At 38.5% G+C, this 18,799-nt stretch overlaps 1 protein-coding gene across 6 annotated transcripts in view; it reads left to right on the top strand.

Moving 5' to 3' along the window:
- The window catches only part of POLG2 (DNA polymerase gamma 2, accessory subunit), a 42,958-nt gene that overhangs the window by 10,869 nt on the left and 13,290 nt on the right, over positions 1-18,799 (top strand). For 4 of the 6 annotated variants that reach the window (XM_041724017.1, XM_041724019.1, XM_041724018.1 and 1 more), the window contains exons 5-7: positions 3,378-3,518; positions 5,472-5,552; positions 6,797-6,897. In XM_041724017.1, coding sequence (XP_041579951.1) covers positions 3,378-3,518; positions 5,472-5,552; positions 6,797-6,897 — 323 coding nt within the window. Of the gene's footprint in view, positions 1-3,377; positions 3,519-5,471; positions 5,553-6,796; positions 6,898-8,760; positions 8,965-18,799 lie in introns of those variants that run through there. The other 2 variants (XM_041724015.1, XM_041724020.1) reach the window with 2 other exon arrangements.

The following is an 18,799-nucleotide window of genomic DNA, read 5'->3' as shown; positions in this document are numbered from 1 at the left end:
CCATTCTTACACAAAGATCAGCCCTGATACACCCTTTGTCCCACCCACCAGACACTCTAGGTAAGTGTTTGAACCAGGGGGAGGAAGGAAGAAAGACTAATTAGAGAACTTGACTTGGACATTTTGCTGCACCCTCTCTTTATAGCCCCCCTCACTAGGTGCTCTGACCAGATCATAGAGAAGGGGGAATGTTAGAAAGCCTGGTCTTGAACCTCAGTATCCCCTTTACCAGTCCCACTGACCAAAAGTTTGGCTTTGGATCAACCCAGGTTGGATGTACTAGCCAGCTGACCAAAAACTCAGGCCTGACTAAAGGGAAGAAGTGCTTCATTTACTTCCTAAATAGAGTTTTCAAAATTTTAAATAGGTGATACAATTTTTTTAGAGGAGGAAGCTTGCCTTTTCATCCCACAGAGTACTGTGTAAATGGCTGTAAAGTTTCTCAGGGTACCCGTGGATGCAAAGTTTTAGAAGCCATGTGGATGTATAGAATTGTGGCTGAGTCCTCTTTACTGACCCATTCTTGAGCAATTCCAGATTTGAATGTTTAGGGTTTCTGACTGGCCACAGGTGGAGTTTTATGTGCTACTTGGTGACTAATAGAGCCTTAGTGAAAAAAGGCACTTGAAACTTGAAAATGTAATAATGAAAACATAGTAGTTCTCACACAATTAGATTAATTTTAAATATAAATAAGACCATGAAAAATTTTAAAGTTATTTATGAATATTTTCCCATAACCCCAACACCATCACATTTCATTTTGGGATATTCAGCTCATATGAAACTTGGTTATCATAGTCATTTTAGTTAAATAATCATTATCATAGTTAAAAGCCAATCAATCTTGTGACTAAGAATTTATTTTTTAAGCTCATTTATTTATTTTTAGTACTCTCTACACCCAGTGTGGGGCTTGAACTCAGGATGCAGCAATGAAGAATCCCACACTCTTCTGACTGAGTCAGCCAGGCACCCTAATCTTATGAGTAGGAATTTAAAGATGATCTCTTTGTCGTGACTGTTATTAGTCTCTTATTTTGTTCATTATTGTGGTAACTTTCACTATCTCAATGAAAAGCTTTATTTTGCAGTTTTACTCCATTTAGTTGTTGCTTTTCCATTTCCATAGTTCTCAAAATTGTTCATTAGTTGACCATGTTATAAAATAATAGAATTTCTGCCATTTAGTATACTTTTTTGAAAGGCTTCTTAGGCTGTTTTGTATTAGTTTTTAGTAAGTTTTACAGTTAATATCTAAATATATTCTTTATTTTTAGAGAATGGTGAAGCAGATCTGTAAAGTCTAAAGAACAGAGTTAGGATAGAAAGAAATTCATTCTGGATGGTATGAGAAATCAGATATTCTAGCTAAGAGGATTTGCCATTGGATACCTCAGCATCCTTAGATATCCAACATTCAAAGAATTAGAAAACAGTAGGGACACCTGGCTGGCTCAGTCTGTAGAGCATGCAACTCTTGATCTCAGAGTTGTGAGTTCAAGCCCCATGTTGGGTGTAGATATTACTTAAAAATAAAATCTTAAAAATAAAAAACAAACGCCTGAATGGCTCAGTGGTTGAGCACCTGCCTTCATCTAGGGTCATGATCCTGGGGTCCTGGAATTGAGTCCCAAATCAGGCTCCATGCAGGGAGCCTGCTTCTCCCTCTGCCTATGTCTCTGCCTCTCTGTCTCATGAATAAAAAAAGTCTTTAAAAAGGTAAAATAAAGTCTTCTTAATATTTCAATATTATTCAGGGTTTTTTGTTTTTTGTTTTTTTTTTATTCAGATGGCACCGCAGAAGCTTGCAGTGTCTCAGTGTTATATTAAATATCAGTTCTATAGGGAAGCCTGGGTGGCTCAGGAGTTTAGCGCCTGCCTTCAGCCCAGGGCATGATCTCGGAGTCCTGGGATCAAGTCCCACATTAGGCTTCCTGCATGGAGCCTGCTTCTCCCTCTGCCTGTGTCTCTGTCTCTTTCTCTGTGTCTCTCATGAATTTAAAAAAAAATTAAAAATCAGTTCTATAAATGTGTGAAAGACATCAAGTAATAAAGTTAGATAGAATCCCAGATTTCAGGAAATGTACTGCCTTTTTTAAAATTTAAAATTAATTAACTTATAGTGTATTATTAGTTTCAGAGGTAGAGTTTAGTGATTCATCAATTGCACATAACACCCAGTGCTCATTACATCAAGTGCCATCCTTAATGCCCATCACCCAGTTACCGCCCCCCCATCCACCTCTCCTCCAGCAACCCTCAGTTTGTTTCTTATAGTTAAGAATCTCTTATGGTTTGTCTCCCTCTCTGGTAGTGTCTTATTTTAGGTGTACTGCCTTTTGAGGACAAATTTACATTAATCTATAGTACTATAGGTCATTAAAATGGGTTTAAAATGCCAATACATATGTATTAATGAAGACTGGCTAATGAGTAGAAGCTGAGGATTAACATTTTTTTTAAGTATTAGAGAATTACAGATGGCAGTGATAATGGTAAAAAAAAAAAAAAAAAAGAAAAATGAAAGTAGAACTGTTTATATGCAAAACCTGTTAAATTTTTAGAATTGACATTGAAAAAAAATTCAACATGATTCTTCAGTTTAAAAGTCTCTTTATCAATCCCTGATTTATATCATGCATTATAGTATATTTTATATTCTTAATTATAGCCTTAAAGTAAATACTCCAGATCTTTTTTTTTTTTTTTTTAGATTTTATTTATTTATTCATGAAAGACACAGAAAGAGGCAGATACATAGGCAGAGGGAGGAGAAACAGGCTACATGCAGGGAGCCCAACGCAGGACTCAATCTCAGAATTCCGGGATCCTGCCCTGAGCCGAAGGCAGACACTCCACCACTGAGCTACCCAGGCATCCCTCCAAACCAGATTTTTAATAGATGTTTGCTTATTGTAAAAACAACATTTCCAGAGACTATACTCCAAATTCCTATCCCTAAGCATACTAATTTTTTTCTCTAAGGGCCTTGCCAAACTTTATATAATATTATCATCTTTATTATAATACTTCCAGTGCCCACCTAGGGAGCATTGGAAAAATAGTGATACTGAGGTCCCACTCCTGTCCAGGTAGTTGGGGCCTCTGAGAGTGGGGCCTAGGCATGAAACCTTTATATTTTAAAATTCAAGGCAATTCTAATACTTCGCCAGTTGAGACTCACTGATCTAAACCCTGCTCTCCCTGAGAGCAGCGAACATGTCATAACCATCTTTCTGAGTCCAGTGCCTAGCATAGGCTTGGCCTGGAGTGGATGCTTTGTAAATGAATTAGTAAGTTTGTGTTCTGATTCTGTAAATCTATAGTGAGATAGCTCTCCTAAATGATCATTTTTTTTCTACTTTTCTGTAAAGGGCCGAGATGGACGGAAAAATGTAGTTCCATATGTTTTATCTATTAATGGCAATCTAGACCGAGGTGTGCTGGCTTACCTCTATGATTCTTTCCAGCTAACAGAGAACTCCTTTACAAGAAAGAAGAATCTTCATAGAAAGGTGCTTTTAATATTTCAGAGATAAACTTGGGAAACTAAAAATATATGTTTTTCCTTCATATGTTAGTGTGCTTGGTTTTTAATGCAAACTGTGAATAATAAATTTCTTTTAATGCAAGTTATTTTACCATTTTTCAGTTTTAGAATCTGGCCGCAGGAGTAATAAGCATGTTCTCACAGAATAGAACAAGGCATTCCTATTGGGTAATCCCAGAGGCATTTCTGTTTGATCCTGTGAGACAGAGAGAGAACAATCTCTGATTCTTAGCCCCTGAGCCTTTTTTCCTTGGTGGCTTCCATTTGTATTAGAGTGTTAAATGGGAATATGTCAGACTAGAAGACTTGTGGTATTGACCTCTCTGCTTCTAGTCTGACCCCAAGTGGCTATTCACTAGATCACAGGAGCTATCTATGGGCCTGGGTCAACATTTTTATGGGCTCAAAATCAAGAGGGAAGAGGGATTGAAGCTATAGCAAAGAAAGTAAATGACTAATGGAGCAAGATTTTGGAAGAAACATGAGGGGTCAAGACAGAATCAGGAACACCAGTGGAGGGATTGGTCTTGAAAAGGAGTTATTTGAAAAACCAGAGAGGAGAGAAATGATGCTATAGATAATAAATAGGCTACCAGGGCTGGTTAGCCTTTGAAGGAAGTTTTCCTCATACCCTCTATTTTCTTAGAAAATTAGAAGGCAAGATTATTAGCTTAAAACATGGAGAAGTAGGGGTTTAAATGGCAAGAATTTATAGTATTAATATTTCCCTTAAATGTGAAAGAGAGCTGCCCCAGATCAAAAGTTTCAACATGTTGAGTACTCAACTGGGATTGGAAACCTTGAGTTTGTAATACCACTTTAAATAACTGAATGGTTTATTACACTGTGTTCATTTAGCCTGATATTCCTATAAAGAAAGTCACATTATAGAATTGTTCTAAGGCTTGGGATTTATAGGATATATAGCAAATGAGGGATCTTTTCTTTCTCTTATACCCTGTACCCAAACCATCAGCAAAAACCATTTGATTCTGTCTTCAAAATATATCCTGAATTTGACCATTTCTTACCACTTCTCCTCCCTCCCCACTAGCACTGAGTGGCCCTTTTAAAAGGTACATGTTACTTTAACCCCACTGCTCAGAACATTCCACTAAGCTCCTCAGTTCATTTAGAGGAAAAGGCAAAGCCCCTAAAGTGTTTTTTACAAAACCCTTCTGACCTCCTCCTCCATCTGCACAGACCCCTTGCTGTTTCTAGAACATGCCAGTGTCTTCCAGCTCAGAACTTTGTCATTTGTTCTCCCCTTTGCCTGAAATGCTCTTTTTCCAGGATCCACAACCACCTTTATAAAGACTTCACTCAAATGTCACCTCAGAGAGGTGACCCACCTTATTTAAAATTGCAAACAGCCTTCTCCAACCCAGCCCTTGCCAGCACTTCCTATCTTCTCCTCCCCCCACTTTCTTTTTAGTATTTCCCACATTCAAATATATTATTTACTTGTTTATTATCTATTATCCCTACCATTTGTCCCTAGTACCTACAACTGTTTTTAGCACCAAGGAGCCATTCAAATGTTTGTTGAGTGGATGGATGAATAAGAAGAGTGGTAGGTTTTGGTAAGAGAAAGTTTAAATGATAAGCCTCATAGTTGGGGCTGGGTGGGGAAGGCAGTAATACCAGAAAGGGACATTTTGATTGAGGGAAAATGGAGTTGTCAGAAAACAAGAAAATATCAACTGAACTTATCTCTCCAGAACATTTAAGTGGAGAAATCAATGAGCAGCTTGATATAGCCAGCTGAATACATCATTACATGATTTTTTATGACCTCAGCTAGCTTCCATTTTCACACAAAATCTTACTATTTTAGAATCTCTGTGTTTGTTAAAGTACTTGTGTTAGATTTAAACAAAATGTGCTGTCCTTTTTTTCCCTCTTTAAATTGCTTTAGGTACTTAAACTTCACCCTTGTTTAGCCCCTGTTAAGGTTGCTTTGGATGTGGGAAGAGGCCCAACAGTGGAACTAAGACAGGTGGGTAAATGAGTTTTAGTGTCATGATTTTAATTATAACCATTATTTCAAATAAATGAGTAGCTTGCCATTTAAATTTTTATTTTGATTCATTTGCTTTTTTAAAAATTTATTTATTTATTTATTTATTTTTTAAAGGTGTAGCAACATTATCTTTTATTGTTTTTTATGATAGTCATACAGAGAGAGAGAGAGAGGCAGAGACACAGGCAGAGGGAGAAGCAGGCTCCATGCACCGGGAGCCTGACATGGGATTCGATCCCGGGTCTCCAGGACCGCGCCCTGGGCCAAAGGCAGGCGCCCAACCGCTGCGCCACCCAGGGATCCCTGCTTTTTTAAAAATTTAAATAGCTGCGGATAATACTATGGCTTATTATAGATAATTTGAAATATATAAAAGAAGCTGCATACAGTTCAGTGGGTTTTGCTGTTAAAGTTAGGCTTAGTCATAGTTGCATTTTTCAAATGACTATGCATAGTTTTGCTAACTGAATATTTGTACAGATGTCTAGTGAATTATTTCTTGCCCACTTACATGTTTAATTAACACCTTTGATACTTGCTGGTATAAGCACAGGTTCCAGATCTGTACCTTATTTTGGTTCTTCTAATCTGTCTGGTCTAATTAAACATTCTTGAGAAAAGCCAGGAGAGTGGTTTTAGTTTCTTTCCAGAAACCCCCTCAGCAGTCATGCTGGGTCCAGGTGACTCAGACCCACCCAGTACCTGAGTGAGGACACTAGCAAGATTCACCCAGCTTCCTTCCTTGGGCTCCTGTGGAGAGGTCTTGGAAGGTGCGGATAGTGCACTCAGTGGGAGGGAAGGTAGTGATTTAATTTCCACTTTTCCTCCTGGGGTTCTGGCCACCTCCCCCAAGATCCTTGTAGGTTTTTCTCTGACAGAATCTGTTTTGGTTTTGTTGATGTTTTGAATGGCGATGATGATAATTCTTGTATTTGTTATAAAATTTTCTCTTAGGGAAGATTTGCATTTAGTATTCAGCTTTGAGGTGCTGGATTTCTTCATTTTCAGTGGAAGTATGCAATTTACAAGTGTACAGTGTATGAATTGTAAACAATATTACCACATTGGTAAAAGAATTTATGCCCCATTTTAAGGACTGAAAAAAGTGGTTTAAAAAAAAAAAAAAAGAAAAAAGTGGTTTGTGGTTTCACAAAAACAGGGTAATCATTCTAGCTACTTTTACTTCCTTCATATTTGAATTGTGTATATTTTTTCCTCAGGTTTGTCAAGGGTTATTTAATGAATTACTAGAAAATGGTATTTCTGTGTGGCCTGGTTATATGGAAACTGTGCAGTCCTCATTGGAACAACTTTATTCAAAGTAAGAATTGTCTTTCTTGTCACTAAGATATGTGATCAGAGTTTTTGATCATGTGATGTTTCTTTAGGAGTAACAAATTTCTTCTAAATACTCTTCTAAGTATATATATATATATATATATTTATATATATATATGTAAAATACAGTCTAAAATTATTCCTAACTTTCCCGTTTACAGAACCATATGCCTCTAGTTAATTGCTACAGCAGGGAACAATATTCATTAGTATATCTAAGTACATATTATATGCAACTTCAAGACTTAATGTTATGTGGTATGTGTACCTGAGTTTCTCATTTTATCAGGGATACAATTGGTATATTGGATGCGTTTATGGAATCAGGATTGAGGGAAAACGAGTGTAGTGCCTTTTCCTTGCTGGTGCTTGGTTCATTCTAAGGCTGAGTGGAAGATAATTCCATCCCTGACAAAGACCAGAACAGTAGTTTCAATGATGAGCACTTCTGTTCATCTAGTGCTGCATACTGCTACCTGGATTTATCATCCTTAACTCCTTCTTCTTCACCTCCAGTTGATAACTAAATTCAACCCTGTCTCCTAAATAGTATCAGATCTTTCTCCATCCTCGCTGCACTACCCATGTTAAAGTCACCAGTGTCTTTTGGCTGGATTGTTTGTTTTGTTTTGTTTTTTAAGATTTATATATTTATTTATTCATGAGAGACACACACAGAGAGAGGCAGAGACATAGACAGAGGGAGAAGCAGGCTCTCCCCATGGGGAGCCCAATGGATCAGGACTCAATCCTGAAACCCCTGATCGTGCCCTGAGCCGAAGGCAGATGCTCAACCACTGAGCCACCCAGGCATCCCTTTTGGTTGTATTCTTGGAATAATCTCCTGATTGCTCTGTCTCCAGTCTTGCCCCTGCTATTTCATTAACTTCCATTTTATAAGTAATCGATTCTTCCCTCCTTTGGGCTTATTTTGTTATCTTTAGTAACATATTACTAAACACAATGTTGTGTTTAATATCTGTCTTTTGGTTGAAAAGTTGGGAAGCTTTATGTTTTTCTCTTCTCTAGTAACTTGTTAAAATACACCTTTCAGATGATATAAGAGGAAAAATAGGTTTCTATAGATAAAGCAATTAATGGTTTCATTGTATATAAAACAAAGGGATGGTGGTGCTTGAACTCTCCAGTCCTCTTAGTTCTAAAATCTTATCTTTTGAGTCATTAAAGGATAATTGAGTGAACATTATCAAGTTACAGTTGTTTTTTGAATGGTAAAGACTTTGTGGTCCCAGCGTATCTTTAATGAAATATTTATTAAGCACACTTACTTTGGTTTTTTTTTTAAGAGGATTTTTTTTTTTTTTAACCCGCTGCCACGGGGAGCCTGCGCCCAGGGCCCGCCCTGGTCGCAGACTCAAGAGGATTTTTTTAAAACATTTTTTATTTACTTATTTGAGAAAGAGAGAGGGTCCGCATACACACGCAAAGAGGGAGAGGGAGAAAATCTCAGACTCCACACTGAGTGTTGAGCACATCATAGGCTCGATCACATGATCCTGAGATCATGACCTGAGCCAAAACCAAGGATCTGAGGTTCATCCCTAATTTCACCCCAAATAATGTGTTGAGGTACCAGTGTTTATTTATTGGATTTTATTTTCTTTTATGACTTTTTATGTATTACAATAAGAGAGAAACTTTCTGAAAAGTTTATTTTGAATATGGTTCAAAAAATTTAAAAACGTGTTTTTTGGTCCAGCTCTCAAACCCTGCTTTTGAGTTTTCTGACTCTGGAAAGTGGCTGGATTCTAAAATAATTAAAGCTGGTAATATGGTGAATTTATAATTGTGCTCATGTATTTTGTTTAACTACTTTTTTCCTTAGATATGATGAAATGAGTATCCTGTTCACAGTTTTGATTACTGAAGCTACTTTGGAGAATGGGTTAATACATCTGAGAAATAGAGATACCACAATGAAGGAAATGATGCATATATCCAAAGTAAAAGACTTTTTAATCAAGTACATATCATCAGCTAAGAATGTATAGCTTTAAATATTTGTGTAATAAATATTCTCCTTTCCTAATTTGACTGTCTTCTGTTAAATTTGTTCTTAGCCCCTTTACTCATGGACATTTTTGGTGCTCTTAATTCAGTTTTTATTACTTATATTTCTTAATGGATTCCATTCTATCAGAAATATGTTCAGCCATAAGAAACAAAAATTCCACCATACTGGATTAAGCAAATTGTAGTTTGTTTTTCTCATTATAAGAAGTCTAGGGGTAGACTGCCCAGAGCTGGTATAATTGTTTCCTCTAGAGTTAGGGACCCAGGCTCTTGATGCCTGTCTGTTCTACCATCTTTAGTGTGTTGGCTTTAATTTTTATGCTTGCTGCTTTGTGGTCACAAGGTGGCTGCTGTATTTCTAGACTTGTCCACATTCTAGTTAGGAAGAAAGTCAAAGAGCTAACCAGCCAAAATTCTTCCCCTTTTTATTTGTTTTATTTTGCTTTATTTTATTTTTAAAAAGATTTTATTTAGTTATTCACGAGAGATACAGAGAGGCAGAGACACAGGTAGAGGGAGAAGCAGGCTCCATGCAGGGAGCTTGATGTGGGACTCGATCCCAGGACTCCAGGATCACACCCTGGGCCGAAGGCAGGTACTAAACTGCTGAGCCACCCAGGGATCCCTACTTCCCCTTTTTAATTGGGAAAGTAAAAACTTTCCGAGACATCCCAATCAGAAGGCTCGTTTATATTTCATTGGTCAGAACTGGGTCACCTAGTCATCCCAAGGCCAGTCACTGCCTGAGGGAATGAGAATATGATTTATTTGGATCAAACACAACTTAAGCTTTAGGGTTTTGGTAGTCTCTTATCCTCTCTGAAATGGGTTTTATTATCAGGAAAGAAGGAATCTTTATAGAATCTGCCACACGTATGGGGCACCTGGGTGGCTCAGTTGGTTAAGAATCTGCTTTTGGCTCAGGTCATGATCCCAGGATCCTGGGATCAAGTCCCTGCTAAGCAGGGAGCCTGCTTCTCCCTCTGCCTGCTGTCTGTCCCCCTGCTTGTGCTCTCTCTCTGTGTCAAATAAATAAATGAAATATTTTCTAAAAATCTGCCACATGTATACTGTCAAATAATGAAGGTTAACCTAAAACTAAACTTTAAAAAATTAGGACATTTATTGATTTTTGAACAGCAAGAAAAAATAAATGTTAGGTGGCATAATCTCATACTATAGTCTATTTTATATCTGGTTCTAATAGATATATTTGAAGGAAATCTTTGAACTTTTATGTCCTGGTTATGTTTGTGTTCATTATACTGTCATTACCTGACAAAAATTCCAAACATACGAAGAATAGTATAACTCTTTAAGTGCTATCACCGAGCACCGGTAACTATCACCTGTGAACATCTTGCCTCATCCTTCCATCAGTTTGAGGCAGATTGCAGCTCTCATTTCATGTGTAAGTGTTTCAGTTAAGTGTCTTTTGTTAACCTTTATCATTCCTAAAAATTAACACTTGGTGATATTAAGGAATTATTGACAATTTCCTTGGATGTGTGATAATGGCATTATTGCCTTTTTAAAAAAAAAATCTGATAGATATATACTTAAATATTTTTGAGTGAAATTATATGATATCTAAGACTTGCCTTAAAATTCTCTAGTTTAAAAGTGGTGGGATAGGGGAACCTGGTGGCTCAGTAGTTGAGCATCTGCTTTTGGCCCAGGTTGTGATCCTGGGGTCCTGTGACTCAGTCCCTCATCAGGCTCTCTGCAGTAGCCTGCTTCTCCCTCTGCCTATGTCTCTCCCTCTCTGTGTGTGTGTCTCATGAATAAATAAATAAAATCTTTTAAAAAATAAAATAAAAATGGTAAAATATAGATTAAAAAACAATAGTATTTCTGAGTTGTTGAAGCTGGGTGATGGGTACATGATGGTTCATTGTATTTTGTGCGTGTTTGAAAATTTTCATGATAAAAAGTTTTTAAAAACCAATTATTTAATAATCAGATATCTTTTCAGTTGTCTCATAATTTCTTAAAATTGATTGAAGTTGATGGTTAAGTCTTTTAATCTCAAGCTCGCTCTCTTTTTTTTTTTTGAGAAATTGGGCTGTTTATTACAGTGTTTGTCACTCTTTGGATTTTGCTTATTACATCCCCATGATGGTTTAACCTGTTTCTCTATATATATAATTTCCTATGGATTTGGAAGTTGAATCCAAAGCCTTGATCGGTTTCAAGTTTAATTCTGGGAAACAAGATTTTTCTTAGGTTGTTGTATTCTCCCATCAGGTGGAGTAATGCCTGGTGGTTTTTCTTTGGGGATGCTAGCAATCATTGATCAGTGCTTAGGTCAGTCAGTTCGTTAGAGCTGACAAAACGGTGATATTCTGATTCTTCATTAACTAGAATACTTCTGTGAAGAAAAACATCTATTACTTGCATAGAGGTATGAGAGAGGTAGGATAAATGCAGATTTGAAGTTGTTCTCTTTGATGTTCAAATTGTCCTATCTTTGGCCAGTGGGAGCCTCTTATTAGAGTTGGCTTGGAGTCCTTTTGACAACTTCAGTAGTCTTTGATAGCTTCCTTTGTATCTAATGTCTTACACAGAGATATATATTTCAGAGTTTCTCTAAGAAGCCCCTGGTTCCTTTTAATGGAAAACAGTATTTGGAAGCTGTATCTGGGTACTGGGGCTGCTCATTGTTAGAAGGTGATCTTTGTTTCTAGGCCTTTTCAGTGTTCAGTACTAGCAAATACGTAAGTGTGTTTGTGTATTTCCCCCTGAATTAAAAAAGTCATGAATTCACACCAATACTTTATATTCAAATTCAAGACTGCAGTGTGTGTGTGTATGTGTTAATCAGCTTTGTAGAGATAAAATTTATTTCAATATATTTGCTTATTTTAAATGTATAAATGATGAGTTTTTACAAATGTGTAACCACCACAGTGACAATAGAGAACATTTCTTGTCACCCAAAAAATGTCTCCTCCTACCTTTTTAGGACTGCAGGGTTTTTGCTGAATCTCTTTTATCATGTATCTGTATTTCTTCTCATTCCAAAATCCCAGTTCTCAAGAATACTGAGGGTGATGATAAAATTAGAAAGCCATGCCCCACAAGTGCTCATTTGCTTGATCTCATCTTCATTATGGCAGTCTCAGAATTGTCGTACCAGTATGACCACTATATGTCTACTTAAAAGTTTAAATTTCAGAGGTACCTGGGTGGCTCAGTCAGTTAAGCAGCCTGCTCTTCATTTCAAGTCAGGTCATGATCTCAGGGTGGCGAGATTGATCCCCACATCCAGCTCTGCACTCAGCAGGGAATCTGCTTGTCCCTCTCCCTTTTCCCTGCTACCACTCACATATGTTCTCTCACTTTCAAATAAAATCTTTTTAAAAATTTAAATTTCATTTTTGGAGTTTGGGGCTCAATACTTAAAGTTTTAAAGCATTTTTCTCTTTTTTTAAAAAGTGAACTCATTTTTAAAAAATATTTATTTATTTGAGAGAAAGAGAGTGAGCAAGAGTAGGGTGGGGGCAGAGGCAGAAGCAGACTCCCTGCTGAGCAGGGACTCCCAACGTGGGGCTTGATCTCAGGACTCCGGGATCATGACCCGAACAAAAGGCAGACTCTCAACCAACTGAGCCACCCAGGTGCCCTTTAAAGCATTTTTCTAAAGAAAACCCCAGTCCTGCCCGCGGGTACCTTTATTTAGGTACCTTGTCCTCTTAGAAGCCTCAGCCTTCATGGAAGGATTGTATTCCTGGTCTGACTGCGGACTGTATCCGCAGTAACTGCTAAGGCATCTGCAGTACTTAGCAACTTGGAATGTTGACACTGCAGGTGAGGTCAGTGATACTTATGGAGGTTTATCCAGATCAGATGTATCTAGCTGGAGTTCTACATCGGAATCTCCTCTAGCGCTTGTTTTTGTTTTTTGTTTTTAAAATTTATTTATTTGAGAAAGAGCATACAAGCCGGAGAGGAGCAGAATCCTCTCCCTGGGAGGAGCAGAATCCTCCGGAGGGAGGGAGAGAGAATCTCAGGCAGACTCCCTGCTGAGTGCAGAGCCCAGCACAGGGCTCAATCTTAGCCCCCTGAGATCAAGAGCTAAGCCAAAATCAAGTTGCTTGTTCAAATGACTGAGCCACCCAGGCACCCCAATCCTGTGGAACTTTTTAAATATACTTGAGCCCTATTTACTGGTAACAGTCTCTGACAGTGGGGCTCACACAAGTATATTTTTGAAACTTACAGGTGATTTCTGATATTCACCCAGGAATAATCGCCATTAAATTTATCAGAGAGCTGCATGCCTGGGTGGTATGGTTTTGATAGATTTTCCCTCCAATCCAGTTTTTATTTTTATTTTTTTTTCAATCCAGTTTTTAATAAAGTTTCTTATCAAATACCCTTCTTAGGTATTAAATGACTCAAATATATATTGAAAGATGTCATTAGAAATAGTTCTATGAAACTCATTGTTGATTTAGCCATAAGAGTGTTCTTTTTTTTTTTTTTTTTTAAGTTTATTTATTTGAGAGAGAGATGTGGGCATGTGCACAAGTGGGAGAGGGCAGAAAAAGAAGGAAAGAGAATCCCAAACAGACTCAGCACTGAGTGCAGAGCCTGCTGCAAGGCTTGATCTCACAAGCCTGAGATGATGAGCTGAAACCAAGAGTCGGAGGCTTAACTTACTGAGCTACTCGGGTGTCCCTGCTGCAAGAGTGTTCTTGAAGGCTTTTTTTTTTTTTTTTAAGTCTTTTGTTTGCTGTTATAGCACATCTTCCTGTAAGGAAGCATGGGAGAGTTTTCTCTCAGATAGTGTACTTCTCCTGGCCTGCTATTATATGTGTTATCTATTTGTTCATTTTATTCATTCAAAAAGGCTTTTTGATGGGATCCCTGGGTGGTGCAGCGGTTTGTTGCCTGCCTTTGGCCCAGGGCGTGATCCTGGAGACCCGGGATCGAGTCCCACATCGGGCTCCCGGTGCATGGAGCCTGCTTCTCCCTCTGCCTGTCTCTCTCTCTGTGACTATCATAAATAAATAAAAATTAAACAATTTAAAAAAAAAAAAAAAAAAGGCTTTTTGAGCACCTAACTCACAGGGACTGTAGGTACTGGGGATGTAGTGGTGAACAAGATAGAAAAGGCCTTTCTAGTAGACAGGTGGGGATGGACAGCCACTAAGCAGGTAGGCACATGGACAATAACAGGTAATTTCAGATAGTGTTGTAGGTAATAGAATTATGTGCTAGATCATGTACTTTGCATAAGTGGTCAAGGAAGCTCAGAGTATGTGACCTTCAAACAGGCTGAATAATGCAAAGGACCCAGATGTGTGAAGATCTGGGATAGCACATCCTGGGGGGAGGGACTAGCGAGTGCCAAGATCATTAGGATGGAAAAGGTGTGGAGTGATCGAGGAGCAGAAAAGAGGCCAGAGGATGCTGGAGTAGGTGAGCAGAGGTGAGATGAGTAGTGGATGGGATCAGAAAGGGTCAGGACCCACATCACTTGGAGCCATGGCAGCCATAGCAAGTCTTCTGGAAGCCACTGAGGCAGGAGGGGATGGTTTAAGTAAATAAAGGACATACTGTTATTTTGAAAGGATCACTGTGGGAATGGAATGCAGAAGAGAAGCAGGGAGACCTGTTAAGGAACGCTGACAGGTGATGGTGGCCAGGACAAGCAGACGGCAGTACCCTTCTTAGGCCTGCAAGAGGAACCCCTGTACTGGGCCCTGTCTTCGAGCATTCTGCTCTGGCCCTTCATCTGCGTCCTTCCCAATGGGATGTTTGAGGCGCCAAGGAGGCATGCTTGGAGATCACTGTAGTCCTTAGGCAGCTAATTTTTATAACCTGCAAATCAGTTACAACCTCTGGTAGATAGTATTGGGGAAGGGTCAAGGGCATAGTCCATGTCCCTCAAAGGTGGGAAGGAGAGAGAAGGAAACTGAACTTCAGGCATCACAGAACTACTGTTGATCATTCCTCTGGTTAGGTCTCCCCTTTATATCCTTCCTGAGAAGCATCACTGAGAAAAGGCAGTTAGAAGGGACAGCTGGTCATCCCAACAAGGCTTTTGTGCTGCTCCGGTGTTAACCCTGCAGGTACCATCTTTTCCCAATTTTCTCTTGGATTATTGGTGGGGTTTTTTCCCCCAATAATTTATAATAGCTATGGAACTTCAAACTTTATCTGAGATGGTGGGTTCAAAATATTTGCCCTAGTTACGCTCTTGGCTTAGCTTATGATTTTTAAATGTAATTTTTAAATGAGTCATATAATTAAAGAATCCTTTATGTCTTCTGAATTGTGAGTCATACCTAGAAAAGTCTTCCCCTCTTAAAGATTATTTTTAAATTCCTCCTGTTTTCTTCTGGCACTTCTATGGCTTCATTTTTGGGTATTTTAATATTTGATCTATCTGACTTTATTTTGTTGTAGAGAATGAAGTAGGGGGTCCAAATTTTTATTGTAATTCTCAAGTTTTTACAGTATGTTGAATGGTCCATTTTTTCCCCACTGACTTAAAATGCCATATTTTTTCATATACTGAATTCCCATGTGTGTTTAGATTTATATCTAGACTTTCTATTCCATTCCACTGTTCTACTTGTTCAGTAATATGTATGCCAATATCACACTTTAAACATCATGGTAGCTTTATAATGTTTCTAAACCTCACACCTCTCTCCCTCTCCCCCTGCTTTCTGTCATTTATGTTTTCTATATGCTTCTTGAATCCTATACTCTTTATCTGTGTTTACTTTTCTTTTTTCTTTTCTTGAAGATTTTATTTATTTATACGTGAGAGACACAGGCAGAGGGAGAAGCAGACTCCCTCCAGGGAGCCTGATGCAGGACTCAATCCCAGGACCCGAGGATCACATCCTGAGCCAAAGGCAGACACTCAACCACAGCACCCAGGCGCCCTGTGTTCAGTTTTCTTGTTCAAGTACATTGTGTAGTTCTTTCAGTGAAAACATGATGGAAAAACCTCCTTCTTAGTCTTTGTCTTAAAACATCTTTATTTCACCCTCAATCTTGATTGAAATTTTGGCTAATGTGGAAGATATATTGAGTGGCTCTCTCTCAAACTCATCATAACCCTTCTTCTATTTGGCGGGGTCGGAGACCTAAAAACATTACCATTCCCTTACTGCCAGGGTAGGTATGGTGGTGAATATCTTCCAATTGGATGCATGTGCATGGGATTTAGAAAGTACAACAGAGATAGTGATTGTCATGAGAAGCAAGTAACTAAGGTGGTAGAGTTCCACACTCCGTGTCTGACCTCCAGTTTCTGAGCCTGAGGCTATGGTGACAGAGGCAACAATGGTAACAGTAACGGCAGTAGCTTACTGGTCTCCAGATTGTAAGAAAATCTACAGGTAAATTATTAAAGTTGAAGAGAGTTTAGTGAAGTTGCTAAGGGATACACAATCAAGCTCAATAATATTGATTGTGTCTCTATATATCAGCAACATAAAATAAAAACACAACTTATCATAGCATCAAAATATCAAGTACCTAGGAATAAATCTAACAGAAGATATATAAGATGTTTATGCAGGAAATGATAAAACACTCAAGAGAATTAAGACATACACAGTGAGATATTTGTAATTTGGAAGACCCATTATTCTAAAAATGTTAATAGTTCCCCCCCATTGTTCTATAAATTTAATGCAATATCAATCAAAGTCCCTATAATATTCAGCGTTTTTTTTTCCTTTAAAAAAATGAAAAGCTGAGTCTTTTTTTGTTTTAAAGCTGACTCTAAAACTTAATTGGAAATGCAAAAAGGTCAAGAATAGCCAAGACATTCTTAAAAAGAACAAGTTGGGAAAATTTCCTTTTCCAGTTATCAAAACTTATTTAAAAGAGTATGGTTGGGGATCCCTGGGTGGCTCAGCAGTTTGGCGACTGCCTTCAGCCCAGGGCATGATCCTGGAGTCCTGGGATCGAGTCCCACTTCGGGCTCCCTGCAGGGAGCCTGCTTCTCCCTCTGCCTGTGTCTCTGCCCCCGCCCCGCCATGAATAAATAAATAAAATCTTAAAAAGAAAAAAACATCCATCTGAATGATTTAATACATTTTCTTCCTATGTTTACAACTAAATCCACAGTGCTTAGTGTGATAGTGTGAAAAATTAAGCTACAGAGTAGGAGGACAACTATTAAAAAAATAGGAAAAAGTCAAAACACCTTATAGAAAAACAAGCAAAGAGCCTCTAACAGGCATTTCATTAAAAAAGAAATCCAAATGGGCAGCCCAGGTGGCTCAGTGGTTTAGTGCCGCCTTCAGCCCAGGGCCTGATGCTGGAGACCCGGGATCAAGTCCCATGTCAGGCTCCCTGCATGGAGCCTGCTTCTCCCTCTGCCTCTCTCTCTATCTCTCTCTCTCTCTGTGTGTCTCTTGTGAATAAATAAAATCTTAAAAAAAATTTTAAAAAAGTAAATCCAAATGATCTATAAATAGAAAAATGTGTTCAACCTTGCTAGTCTCAGGGAAATGCAAATTAAAACCACAATGAGGGCAGCCCAGGTGGCTCAGCGGTTTGGCGCCTGCCTTTGGCCCAGGGTGTGATCCTGGAGACCTGGGACCAAGCGCCATGTCGGGCTCCCTGCATGGAGCCTGCTTCTCCCTCTGCCTGTGTCTCTGCCTCTCTCTCTCTCTCTCTCTCTCTGTGTGTCTCATGAATAAATAAATAAAATCTTTAAAATCAAAATGAGATATCATGATATGCCCACAAGAATTGTTAAATTAAAATGACAGTGCTAGTGTTGGTAAAGATGTAGGGGAATGGAAGCTCTCATACTGCTCAAGGGAATGAAAAGGGGATAGGACCACTTAGGAAAATATCATGGCATCATCTACTTAGATTGAGGATAAACCCCATGACCCATTGTATTCCTACACATATTAAACATAATTGCATGCACTTGGGAAGCAGCAGACATTTTCTTAGCTGAAGAGTGGTCATAGCCACATTATTTGTAATAGCCCCAAACTGGCAACAGCCCAAATATCTGTCAGCCATAAAATAGATAAATTATGGTATATTCAAACAATGGAATGCTATTTAGTAATGGAATACATAATTACAGCTACATGCAGCAATGTGGATAAATCTCACAAATAAAATGTTGAGCAAAAAAAGCCCAACACAAAAATAAATGCTATATGATTCCATTTATATTAAACTCAAAAACAGGCAAAAATACAATGTTCATATGCATACTTGGTGGTTCAGGAATGCAATAAAGAAAAGCAAAGAATTAATTCCCATAAATGAGTAGTGAAGGTAGGGAAGGGAGGGTTTTGAGTAGGAAGAGGCATGCAGAGGGCCTCCCGGGTGGCTGGCAGTGTTCACTTGGTCTAACTTACTACACAGCACATATCTATTTTTACACATTTTCACATAACGTGTGCTTTATTTCACAACAACAAAAAACAAAGAATATATGGATTTGGAAAAGAACCAAAGTGAAACTTAAACAGACATGAAAAAAATGTAGCTATTGAAATGAAAACTCAGTAAATCTTTTCCTCCTCTTCCCTTCCTGAACAATTCCATCCAAAAGCCTGACCGTCGGTGTAGGGGATAAAGTAGAATGGGAAGCCACAGGAAGTCGCAGCTGCGTGAGGAGGGAGCCTAAGTACACAAGGCACTTAACAGCACCTGGACCCTGGTACATGCTCCACGTGTGGCAGTTATTATTGTCGTTACAAAGGAATTCTTGGGAGATGGCGTACCGCCACCTCTGTATCTTGTGTCACATCCCCTGAGCCTCACCTCTGATTCCAGCTGCCTCTGAGACTTCACTCACTTTGTGTTGACAACTTCTTGCTTCAAGTGTACAACACATGCCACTC

The sequence above is a fragment of the Vulpes lagopus genome, chromosome 12 (assembly GCF_018345385.1).
Source record: "Vulpes lagopus strain Blue_001 chromosome 12, ASM1834538v1, whole genome shotgun sequence".
NCBI classification, from domain to species: Eukaryota; Metazoa; Chordata; class Mammalia; order Carnivora; family Canidae; genus Vulpes; species Vulpes lagopus.
The sequence above is the reverse complement of the archived record's forward strand: the minus strand, read 5'-3'. Positions and strand labels throughout refer to the sequence as shown.